Source organism: Lissotriton vulgaris, chromosome 3_1 (assembly GCF_964263255.1).
Source record: "Lissotriton vulgaris chromosome 3_1, aLisVul1.2, whole genome shotgun sequence".
Classification (NCBI taxonomy): Eukaryota; Metazoa; Chordata; class Amphibia; order Caudata; family Salamandridae; genus Lissotriton; species Lissotriton vulgaris.
This window is the reverse complement of record NC_141689.1, coordinates 1,567,824,915-1,567,837,069: the sequence shown is the minus strand read 5'-3', so window position 1 is coordinate 1,567,837,069 and position 12,155 is coordinate 1,567,824,915. Positions and strand designations below refer to the sequence as shown.

The following is a 12,155-nucleotide window of genomic DNA, read 5'->3' as shown; positions in this document are numbered from 1 at the left end:
AAGACCGTGACTCGGTCCTGAGGGCCGCAAGAGAGAAAGCCCCATTGCGCTTTGAGGACAAGACTATCTCTGTGTATCCAGATTTTACTCCGGCGGTGCAGAGGGCCCGCTCGACGTTCCTGGGAGTTAAGCGCATGCTGCGGACAGGGATCTGAAGTACGCACTGCTGTTCCCGGCACGACTCAAGGTGCTTTATAACAATAGGTCCTACTTTTTTGAATCACCGGAGGATGCGGCGGAATGGATCGAAGTGACACTGACGCCCCCGAACTCGCAGGACGCCGGTGGAGTGGACCACGGTGAGGGATCGTCGCACCGGGGAGGCCGACACCAGCGGGGAGCGGCCAAGGATCACATGCACCGGAACGCGGACTCTGGGGGACCGACATTGGCCAGGGCCGAGGGGCTGGTCAACCTGACATCGGCCGCTTTGGCTGAACACGACGCCCGGGACCCTGCCACCTCAACCAGCCGCTCTGCCACCCACACAGAGGTGTCGGGGTCTGCTGATAGCCTGCAGCTGTTTCCCAAGATCACGGCACAAGAAGCACATGACCTGTGACTGTGGCTAGGTGACGAGCCGGATGGTAATGTATGAACTATCTGTTAGGCGATTGGGGGGAGGGGGGGCCTTCCTTGCTCTTGGTGAGATGGAGTGCTACCAGCTGACTCTGGACTGGTGTAAGAGGCCCCAGACCCCCACCGTATAGACATGTTTAACTGTAAGACAAGCCCACGTTGGGCTCTACTGTTTGGACCCCGGAAGGTTTTGTTCGGGGACCTGGGAGTTACGGGGTTGTTTCTTGTACAGGCACGAGACTCATGGTTGTTTAATTATACCTGCCCCATGGTGCGGAATCCACCGGCTACACCTGCTGCCACTAGGGATGGGGACCCATAATGACTATAAAATGTGCACTTGGAATGTTCGTGGCATGGGGTCGGTCCACAAAAGACATAGAATCCTAGCTCAACTGAATCGCAGGAAGGTCAATATGGCCTGCCTTCAGGAAACCCATCTAATGACCTCAGAAAGTGGGAAATTGCTTAGAAAATGGAAGGGTCAATTGTTCGCCACCTCTTACTCGGCCTTCTCGAGGGGGGCGGCTGTATGGCTGAGGAATTCGGTCCCCTTCAAGATGGTGGAGCAGAGGGCGGATACGAATGGCAGATATGTACTTGTTCGAGGGTTGCTGGATGGCTGCCCTGTTGTGTTGGGAAGTGTATATGCACCGAACTCGAACCAATCAGCGTTCCTAGTGACGCTTAGCGGAGTGCTGGCCGATTGGGCTGATTTTCCCTGGTTGCTGGGAGGGGATTTTAATGCTGTACTAGACGTCTCGATGGATAGATCACACCCACCATTACAGGCCACGGAAAGTAGGAAACAGGCTGAGGCGCTAGTGCAGTGGGCAGAGGGTTGGCAACTAACAGATGCATGGCGTGGCAAACACGTAGGGGACAGGGAATACACATTCTATTCACCACCACATAAGTTGCACACCAGAATAGATCATGTGTTCTGCACCACGCCACTCTTGGGGTCGATTCTAGCTGCGGAACACATGGGGAAAACTTTCTCGGACCACAGCCCGGTGGAAGTCACTTTTCAATGGGGTAGGATCCCAACTCCCATACCAACTTGGCGCCTTACCCCGGACTTATTAGAGGACACGACCTTCCGCGCCTCACTAGAGATGGCCATTGTCACTTACTTTGACATAAACAGGGGGTCGGCGAGCGCCCGCCAGGTGGAGTGGGATGCTTTTAAGGTCACGATTCGGGGTGAGGCGATGAGCACACGGGTGGGCATGAGGCACATGGTGATGGACAAACTCCGGGATGTAGAGGGACGCCTGGCACTACTGGAGAGTGAAGCTGCCGGCACGAATGTGCCTTTCACGCCCCTGCAGGAAGCACACATCCAACATGCAGAACTGTTAGAGGAGCTGCGTATCCTTGACTACCGTGAGTACACGAGTAGACAACATGCGCAGGCAGACAAGGCGGGGCCTTTATTAGCCCGGCTGGTAAAGGCCGACCCGACCCACTTGCCCATAATGGAGGTACTCGACCAGGGGGGGGACCATGGCCACAACGCAGCTGAGTGTGAACGCAGCATTTCATGATTACTATGGGACGTTATACGGCCCACACGACCCTATGGTAGATGGGACCCTCGGGGACTTCATGAGGGGGCTGGACATACCAAAGCTAGAGGAGAGACAAAGGAAGGAGTTGGCAAGACCTATCACAATAGCAGAAATTAGACAGGCCATTCGCGCCCTTCCACGGAACAAAGCCCCGGGCACGGACGGCCTTCCAGTGGAATTCTATGGAGCCTTCATAGATCTTCTGGCACCACGACTACTGGAAGTATACGGGGAGGCACTTAAGGCACGGGGTCTACCACAGACCACATTACAAGCACTAATAGTGTCACTGCTGAAACCGGATAGGGACGGCCTATGCATAGCAAACTACAGGCCGTTATCACTACTAAACACGGATTACAAAATATTAAGTAAGCTACTAGCGAACAGACTGGCCCAATACATCCCGACGCTCATACACCCAGACCAGTGTGGCTTTGTCCCGGGCAGAAGCACTGCTATGAATCTGCGGCGCCTCAGCCAAATCATGCTAGGTGCACCGGGAGGGACGGGGACGGAGGGCTGCGTATCACTAGACCTGAAGCAAGCCTTCGACTCCATCAGGTGGGACTACATGTTTGCGGTACTCGAATACTTCGGGCTGCCGGTAGAGTACATTAGTTGGGTGAAACTGCTTTACACATATCCGACTGCACGGGTCCGCACAAACAGGTGCATATCGGCGCAGTTGGCAGTGGCTAAGGGTACCAGGCAGGGATGCCCATTATCCCCGCTGTTGTTTATACTAGCGCTAGAGCCCCTACTGTGCAGACTCCGGAAGTCCGCGCAGCACAGAGGTGTACGGAGGGGTGAGACGACACATGTGGTATCGGCGTACGCGGACGACATTATACTCTATTTCGGAGACCTGGGAGGGGACTTAGACCCGGTGCCCGACATATTCAATACCTTTAGTACCATGTCGGGCCTTACGATTAGTGAACCCAAGTCATATGGGTTTTTCTTCTCTGCAGCCAGGATGGGCACTCATCTTCCCTTTGCACCTTACTCATTCCAGGTGGCGGAGCACACCTTCCGTTACCTGGGGATACAAGTGTATAGAGATCCAAGGGACCTGCTAGAGGGCAACGTGGGAAGGGCAATCACGAAGCTGAGGGCACAGGTGCGATTTTGGATCACGCTCCCGCTAGCAGTGGCGGGCAGGGTGACTATTACCAAGATGGTGGTCCTGCCACGTTTGCTGTACTACTTTACTGGACTGCCGCTGAAAATCCCCGCCGCAATATTCAAAACGCTTGACACCCTGTTGACCGAACTGGTATGGGGCACCGGGAGGCGACGTATTAGCCTTAAAAAATTGCAGCTTCCCACGTCCGCGGGTGGTATGGGGGTCCCGGACCTCCGGGCATATAACTTTGCATGTCAACTGCAATGGCTTGCCTACTGGCTGGCAGGACGCAACTTGCACGAAATCGATATGTCTGACTCAGAATGGAATAGAGGGAGGGTTCACGCCCTGTTGATCCCAAAGGCGGGGATCCCGAGATCCACGCCCCCCCTGCTCCGCATTGCGATTGAACACTGGAGGCGGGCCGTGAAATACACGTCTCCCACGACAACTTACGCCCCTACGATACCACTACTAGGGTTACCAGCCGGACTGCAAACACTATCGACTCACATGCTGACGGATTGGCACGACTTGGGAGTGACCCAGGTGGGGGATTTCTTTAATGATGGCAAGATGATGGCTTTTGAGGACTTTCGCATTACACACCACTCACCTGGGAGGTCGTTCTTGTTACACGCAGGTGTGAAATGTTACATAGCACAGGCATGGGCCCCTGACGGGACGGAGCCATCCACGAACCCGCTAATCACGATGCAGTATCTAATGGGGACTGGCAGCCACCTGACCAGGTGGATAACGCATGGTATAAGAGAGGGCAGGGCCATATCACTACAACCATTGCGAGATAAGTGGGAGCATGACATCGGGAGACCGCTTAGGGATAAGGAATGGGACAGGATCTTGAGATACCCCAAGGAGGTATCGAGGAACCAGAAGTTTAAGTTCATACAGCTCATGCTCCTCCATCGAGCATATCTGACGCCTCACCGCCTGCACACTATGTTCCGAGACACTCCTAATACATGCCCAAGGTGTGGGGGGGAGGATGCCCGACTGGTTCACATGCTATGGGCTTGCCCTAAGCTGGGGTACTATTGGACCACAGTGCAGTCTGATTTAGCTAGGCTGGTTCCTTCCAAACCGTACAACACATTGGAATATGCCCTCCTGGGACTGGGCCCTGTGGAGCGGAGAAAGAGCGTAGGTACACGGTTCACAGACTTAGCACTGATCTTAGCGAAGCGTGCGATCACCATGAGGTGGAAGTCCCCTAAGCCACCAGACCCTGAGATGTGGAGGGCGGAGCTATTGAGGTGGGGAAAGGCTGAAGGTACGACGTTACAGCGCGAAGAACGCAGAGGGCTTAGGAAACACCCCATTTCCCTGGACTGGAATACTTTGCTGGGGACATTGGAATCTGGGAGCGATTCGGACTCAGAACACACCATAGATATGGGACACCAGGACTAAGGGTAGTTCCACTTCATAGGCTGACGCATGTGCGGCGGCAACCAAAAGGTGGGACCCATCGCACGAATATAGAGGTACACGGCCGAAAACGGCACTCACACGACAGTGTCTAACCCCACATGCCCCTAGTGCGCATTCAACAGGGATGCTATAACACCCGCTATATACATGTGTAGGAATGTCCGACATCACGGGCTGGTGTAAAAGTGAATGGGAAGTGCCTGAGGGGGGGAGGGAGAGGGGGGGGGGGGGGAGTTTGGTTGGGTGTTACAGTAACATAATGGAAAATGGAATTGTGTATATCCTGTCAGAGTGATTATATGATGCAAAAATGAAGCTTATGTACCGAAATGTTATGCTCTGATTACTATACCTTCGTTTATCCTGCCAATAAAGAAATTTTCAACAAAAAAAAAAGAGTGAAATTAAATAACCAGTCCCAAGAGATACGGGTAAAAGACGGACAGTCCGCCTTGTCCTCACCCTAAATACTTAGATTTGTTACATCCATAAACATGGGCTGGATATTTTGGTAACTGATGTGTATATTCAATGACCCCTCTAAAAGGCCAATTACCTGTTCACTAAAGCTCCGGAACATTCTCTGCACGTGTGTTGTTTTGAGCGCCACTGTTCATTGTCTGGACGATTAATCACTTAATTTGTAATTGCATCCACTTGGTCACGCATAAACCATAATGAAGCAATGCTATTGGTATTTTACAGTATGTACTTCATCCTACCTTTGCTTCCACATGCAGAGCATACTTAAAATATGGCTAAGACGTATGCAGTCATAAGCAGAGATTTGAAAGCACCTACATTAACTTAACATACCTGGCTTTTTCCTTTTAACATCAATATATTAGTGACTTTGCCGAAAGGTAGACCTAATGACACGACTTCTGCTTCAGTGACATCATTTGGAATTTTGCGAAGATGGAGGACACGGGATGGAGAGCAGGGAAACCGATCACCTTTGAATTTCTTACTGTCGTTCCCATTAGCTGCAAGAAAAATATTTTATTGAAATTGAAAATATTTATTTGGTGAACGTTGTTAATGCTTTCTGAACCACAATGTGTTCATTACTACAACAAAACAAGTAACACAAACAAGCACTAGCAAAGTCAATCGGTCTCAGTTTAATATGAACACATGAACTGTTACAGTAAGACATAAGGGTGGGAGCAAGCTCGAGCCTACTGAAAGAACTGGTTCTAAAATACCACCCTCGTGCAGTTCAAAATGAGCACTCCAGTGGAGGTGGAAAGGTTCAAACAGCCAATAAAAATAGCATTAGGTGAAATTTAAACACTCCACTGGGCTAAACAAACAGTATTGACAACATTTCAAGCCAATGACTGGACGAGGCTGCTTGAAGAAAGCCAATGGTTCAAATGGAGGCCGAAAAAACACTATGTACATTGTTAGTAATAACTGTTTGGCAACTGCACTCTCAAAACTCCGACCTAAAATCAGAAGTACATGTAGCGTCAGTTTTTGGTTAAACTGTGAGGAATCAACTTTGGAATGCCAATCGCTCATGTTCAATAGGTTACCTTTAGTACTCGTGTCACAACACTGCAGAATGTCTTAAGAAATATTCTACAGATTTTGCATCAACTGCGAGATTAATGCAGGATTAATGATAATTGATTCCAAATAAACAGTCTATGAATTACCTATAGAAAAAAAGGTCAACTTTGAAAAACGATAGAGTGCCATTCTCCTACAAAATATTTACCACATTCCATGCACACCTTTTCAGGTATTGATTACCCCGATTAAAACCTCTTTTAGGTTGCAATATCTTTTTTAATTGTCAAGAGTTCAAGAAATCCCTTATGTGTGAGAAATGTAGGCCATCCGAATGTGAAAACTGAAACCAAAGGGTTGCAAGCAATGCTTTAGGGAATAGAAAAGTGTAGGTACTAACTACTCCAGAATACCTGTTTGCCTCATAAAAGTGCTGGCCCTCCCGCATTAAGATTATGCACCAGTGCTGAGAAATGAAAATTAATGGAGTGCAGGTACTCGGTGCCTGACAACAGCTGCCCACTGAAAACGCTGGTTACAGGAAGAACACCTTCAGCTCACCTTAAAGGCTACCTCTTTGAAAAATGCGCAACAGTGGTAAAAAATAGGTTGTTTGATTCAGCTCTGCATGTTCCTGGAAACGTATAAGATTGTCCCTTCTGCACAGCAAACGAATGGTTGATGAGATTAATAGGGGAAAACAGACTTTCATCCGGTGCACTATTTCCCTATTTTTCCTCAAAAAGTAGCTATTTTCTTGGTTGGCTTTCATCAGTTTGGCCCGGCTGCTCCATTTAATGAGGCCCAGGTACGCAGACGCGAAAGAATAGGAATTGTGAGCGGTGATTTAATACCAGATATCTTGTGATTTTAGCTTTAAACAATCTCTTAATATCGTACAGTTGAGCTTCTGTACTGTAATAGCGGGAGGCAGCAGGAGAACAAGAGGAGGGTCGTGCAATTCCAGATGCCTGAAACATTTTTGCAAAAACAACAATTGATGGACAGAATGCAGAACAATGTCATACATTCACCATAGTACAGAGATCTGGGCCTAAATCCATCGTTTTTTTGCACTCCACACCACCCCAGTTCAGACATGGCATATGGAAATCAGCCTTGAACCTGTGCCTCATGGGAACAGTCCAGCCCGAAATGCCAAGCCATGTCTTTCCTGGACCGGAATCAAGCATCCTAGGGCCGGTTTTTGGCTATCAGCCGTCTTCAGCCAGGATAACTTGGCTTCAGTGGTGTGGAGAGCATGGGACTCACGTCTGAGCATACCAATCCCACTCGGGGTGACAAATGCAAAAACCACAGTTGATGGACAGAATGCAGAAAAATGTCATACATTCGCTCCAGTACAGAGATCTGGGCCTGAATCCATTGTTGTTTTGCAACACTTGTTTTACCTTTACGTTTTGCTTATTGGCACTTCCAGCACATTCTCAGGTGGGGCTTTACATGAAGTAGGCTCTCCTTGACTGTGTTTAGAGCCAGCCAGATAGCATGGAAGTGGGAGCCATTTTGGTAGGCGTTCCAGCTTTGTTGCGTCACGCTTGGCCCCTATTTAATGATGCCCGGTGCACGGCATTGGCACCTCAAAGGCAAGCCCATCTGCGTCTGGCCAGGGCTAAGAACCCCTTCCCTTCTCGACCCAGATGGTATGCACTACACCATAGAGAGACCTTAAAGAGGCTTAACCACACACTCATGAAGGCATGCTACCACTTGAAGGAACCAGCTATCCGGACCAGCAAATGCCAAGCATGTGGTTAGAGGCTCAGCATCCCCAAATAACCCTGCGCTATAAAAAACTATAGAGGGTACCTCTTCAGCAGAGAGCCCTCAATCAATTACTGGTGAATAAGAGCACCCGGCTTCAGCCAACCACCACTACGGATCATGTTCCTTCTTAATTGCAGGTCGTTATCCAAACATAGTTTGGACATATTCGCCCTGTTGGAAGACTACCAATAAAGTACTTATACTAGACCCCATTTTTACCAATCCAGCCAATTTAATGGTACATGACTCAAAACCTGTATCCTGGTCAGACCACTTACGAGTTGAGTTTTCTATCAAAGAGAAACATCTAAACCCAGTGTCCCTTGCTCCAAATTGACCAGACAATGGTCCAAACGTTAAAATACACAGTGGATATAGGTACTGCAGGCCCCAGTGTTTACTCAGGGCGGGGACGTTAACACTGCTTACAGGGCGTAGCGAACACAATCAAATCTGGGTTCCCCTAGATCCAGCACCTGTTGACATTTTGATGAAAGGAGGCAATATCCTCCTAGTAGTCCTGACCACCCTTTATAATCCATCGCTGGAAAAGGGACAAGTCCCTGATCGCATGAAGCATGCAATTATCAGCCCACTGCTGAAAAAGCACTCCTTAGACCCAGATAAGACACAGAATTACAGACCTATATCTCTGCTCCCAGGTGTCAGTAAAATTATAGAAAAACTGGGTCAATGGTTCTTTGACAAATGTTATGGGAAACTCGGCCTTCTACATCATACCCAAACCGGTTTCCGTCCCGGATACAGTACCGAGATGGCTTTCTTACTGGCTATGGAAGACCTTAGAAAAACATTAGATCAAGGTGGCTCAGCAGTGCACATCCTTCTCGATTTGAGCATAGCATTTGACACAGTTTACCACTCTATCCTTCGACATAGGCGGAAGGCACTAGGAATGACAGGCAATGCATTAAAAAAGCTTACCTCCTTTCTGTGTAAACAAAGCTTTCAGGTTAGGGAAGAACCCTGCCTGTCGGAGACCCATCAGCTCTAGTGCAGAGTACCTCAGAGCTCATCTCGTAGCCTCAATATTGAACACGTATGTGCGTCCCTTAGCAGATATCATCTGCTCAGCTGGTTTTACTATGGTGTCGTAAGTCGGCGATACTCACATTGTCGTACATTTAGCAACTAATATCAGCCAAACTGCGACAAATCCGGCCACCTGCTTGTAGCAAGTGAACACATTTGATGATCACCAGTTACCTTAAACTAAACTATGACAAGACAGAAGTCATGGTGGTAGGGAACAACACCTCCCCCTGGGACATCTTACCCGACCCTCATGCCTGGGTGACCATCCTTCCCCGTAAGTAAAAGTCAAGCGTCTGGGGGTTTTCTTGGATCAAGACCCTAGCATAGCCTCAAAGGCCAAGAAGGTGGCAAGAACCTGCTTTGATCTTTTAAGAGCCCTCAGGAAAACAAAGCGATGGCTCCCCACGGAAGCCCGAAGAATAATGATACTAAGTCTTATTTTTTCGCAATTAGATAATGCAATTCATTCTACGTACGCAGTCCTGTGTATATTACCAGAAGGCTGCAGGTTATTCAGAATGCTGCAGTCAGAGTCCTGCTGAGCCTTCCAAGATCGCAATCTTTACATCCTGCCCTGATCAGCCTTCATTGGCTACCAGTAAGGAAAAGAAAAAGCATTTAAAACACTGCATTGTACATAAAGCAAAAATGGCCCAGAGACCACATACCCTTAGTCACCTAATCGTCCTGCATAACAAAGGACGAGACCTACGATCAAACAATCATTTCCTTCTGGCCACCCCTACAATCGAAAGGTTTAGAAGCGGAGGGCGGTCCTTAGCTCATCTGGAATCGAAGCGCTGGAATTGCCTCCCTATTCACCCAAGAGCTAATGGCAATTTGCTCAGCTTCAGTAGGCAACTAAAGACCTATCTGTTCACATAGGCAGTGTATTATTTCTCTCCCAACGTCTGTTAGTGCAGAGAAGCCAGATTCTGGGTAGCCATCTGTTCTATAAGAATTGGATATATAAAACATCTCCATGACCTCCACGAACTAGCTGATGCTGTACTAGGGAGAGGACAGAACCAAATTGGATGTAATGCAGAAGTTTATTCTCTTCCAAATAATCTGACAGCTGGAAAATAGCCAGTTTTTCAAGTAATTTGAACGTAGAGGGAAATCTGGAAAAAGTGCCCTGACAGAATCCATAGGAGGAAGCATGTTGTCTGACTTACTATCATCTTTGTTATCCCTTTCCCCAGAATCATATAGCATCTGAATTGGAACAGAATCTGAGCTGAACAAAGCATGCATTATCATTTTAGTCTCTTTGACAGATCAAGTCAGTATATCAAAAGACAACCCAGCAGATAAGCCCCAAATGTCACCTTTGCAGACTGCAAAACACACTTAGGCTTAGAAACTAGAACCAGATCAGTATCATGTACTGATCCTGGTGCAGAACCAGACCAACCCCGCTCCCCCTTGCGGGCATAAGTGAAGGCAAGTCAGAGTGAGTGTAGGGATAATGTGATATAAGTAATGACATCAGTAGACCATGCAATGTTGAAATTAGAATGCTCATGTTAGATATGCGCGTATTGTAACAGAACTAGGCAGACAGCACATCTTCGGGTAGGGGGAAGGACCTCTTGAGGACCGCGCTGCCAGATTAATTAGTGTGTCAAATATTAAAGGGGTAGAGCTGCGCCGGTACTGCCACCAAAAGCTGCAAAATACTTGAAACAATAAGTAATTAGGCACAGCAAAAAATAAGAAATATTATTAAAAGATGATCCTGTGCCATTTCCCCACTTGCTGACCACTCTTCTTCCTGCACCGCTACTCCTGGCTTCTGAGGCTGAGTAGTAGGGGCGAGGAAAGGGGGGGGGGGGGTGTCATGTGAGTCTGGGATGCAGCAAGGCAGGGAGACAGAGGGGTCCGCTATATGAAAGTGAAAGGGCGGTACAGCGCACTGTTTTAAAATGAGAAATGGATGTAAATTGTAAAGTAGTTTGTGGCCAGACATGCAGAAGAAAACAAAGCATGACCGCCATTTTACATACTAAGTGCGGTCTGCATACCACAATGAAAGTGAAAGCGTGCATGGCAAGCTGAATGTTACAGGAAAGCGTGTTGTGCCTGCTGTAGGTGAAATTCATTCGAGAAAGTAGTGCTTACAGACTATAAGAGTATCGTGTAACAACCAAAGTAAAAGAGCCAGTCCTCATGGGAGGTTACAAATGAAGACAAGGTGGTAATAAGGAAGGTATAGCAAGCCTAATAACGAATCAGAAGCCAGCATTTAAGAAGGGCAATGACACAAGCCAATGACAAATATGGGTGGAGTGGGCCGGGCTTCAAGTGCGTATTCCAATACAGCATGGCTCGCAGAGCATGTGCTGCCCAGGCTCAACCTAAAAAAAGGGGACAAATCTCCAGTAGTTTATGGGGGAAAAAAAAATCTCGCGTGACAGTACTTCCCATTTAGCAAATAGTAAAAAACTGTCCTGCCACTATGTTTGTGTCTGCAAGATGGAAAAAGAGAAATGCGATCAGCTAAAATGTGTTGAGATAGAAGGTATCAGTCTGGAGGGTACCAGTACGTCTAGTTAAGAGGAAAGTGAGAGCGTCTTGAATGTTAGAGAAAAAGTCGTACTAAATATCTCAGATAAAAACAGCAGAAACTAACCTATATGTTTCATTAAGTTGGGGGTGTAGGGGCACACATGGCCGCAAATTCGAGTTTACCCTACACTGTTGTGAAAGCAAAAGTATGGAAGAATAACTTTGAAAAGAAATAGATATCTTGTCTGGAAAACTAGTATTGCATAAGACATATCCTCAGATCCTTTTCTCTTTTCAGAGCTTGCATTGCGTAAAAGATGTGACGGGTGACTCCCAGGATCAGCGATGGAAATGTTTCCAGGTTCTATCTAGTGCTCAAGAATGGGTCCAATCAAGGAAGTTGAGGAATGAGTGGTCAGAAGATTATCCATGAAATCAGACCTACTCACTCCACACTGTACCAATGTATATTGCTGATTAAATATATGTGGTCTATAACTGCACTACTTACTTAAATGTCTTGCTTATTTTATTTAGTAATCCTT

At 47.7% G+C, this 12,155-nt stretch overlaps 1 protein-coding gene across 1 annotated transcript in view; it reads right to left on the bottom strand.

The window, feature by feature from the left end:
- Positions 1-12,155, bottom strand: part of PTBP3 (polypyrimidine tract binding protein 3) — a 627,347-nt gene that overhangs the window by 544,407 nt on the left and 70,785 nt on the right. Inside the window, exon 2 of the mRNA XM_086962058.1 lies at positions 5,554-5,723. Within this exon, the coding sequence (XP_086818184.1) occupies positions 5,554-5,723 (170 nt within the window). The remainder of the gene's footprint in view (positions 1-5,553; positions 5,724-12,155) is intronic.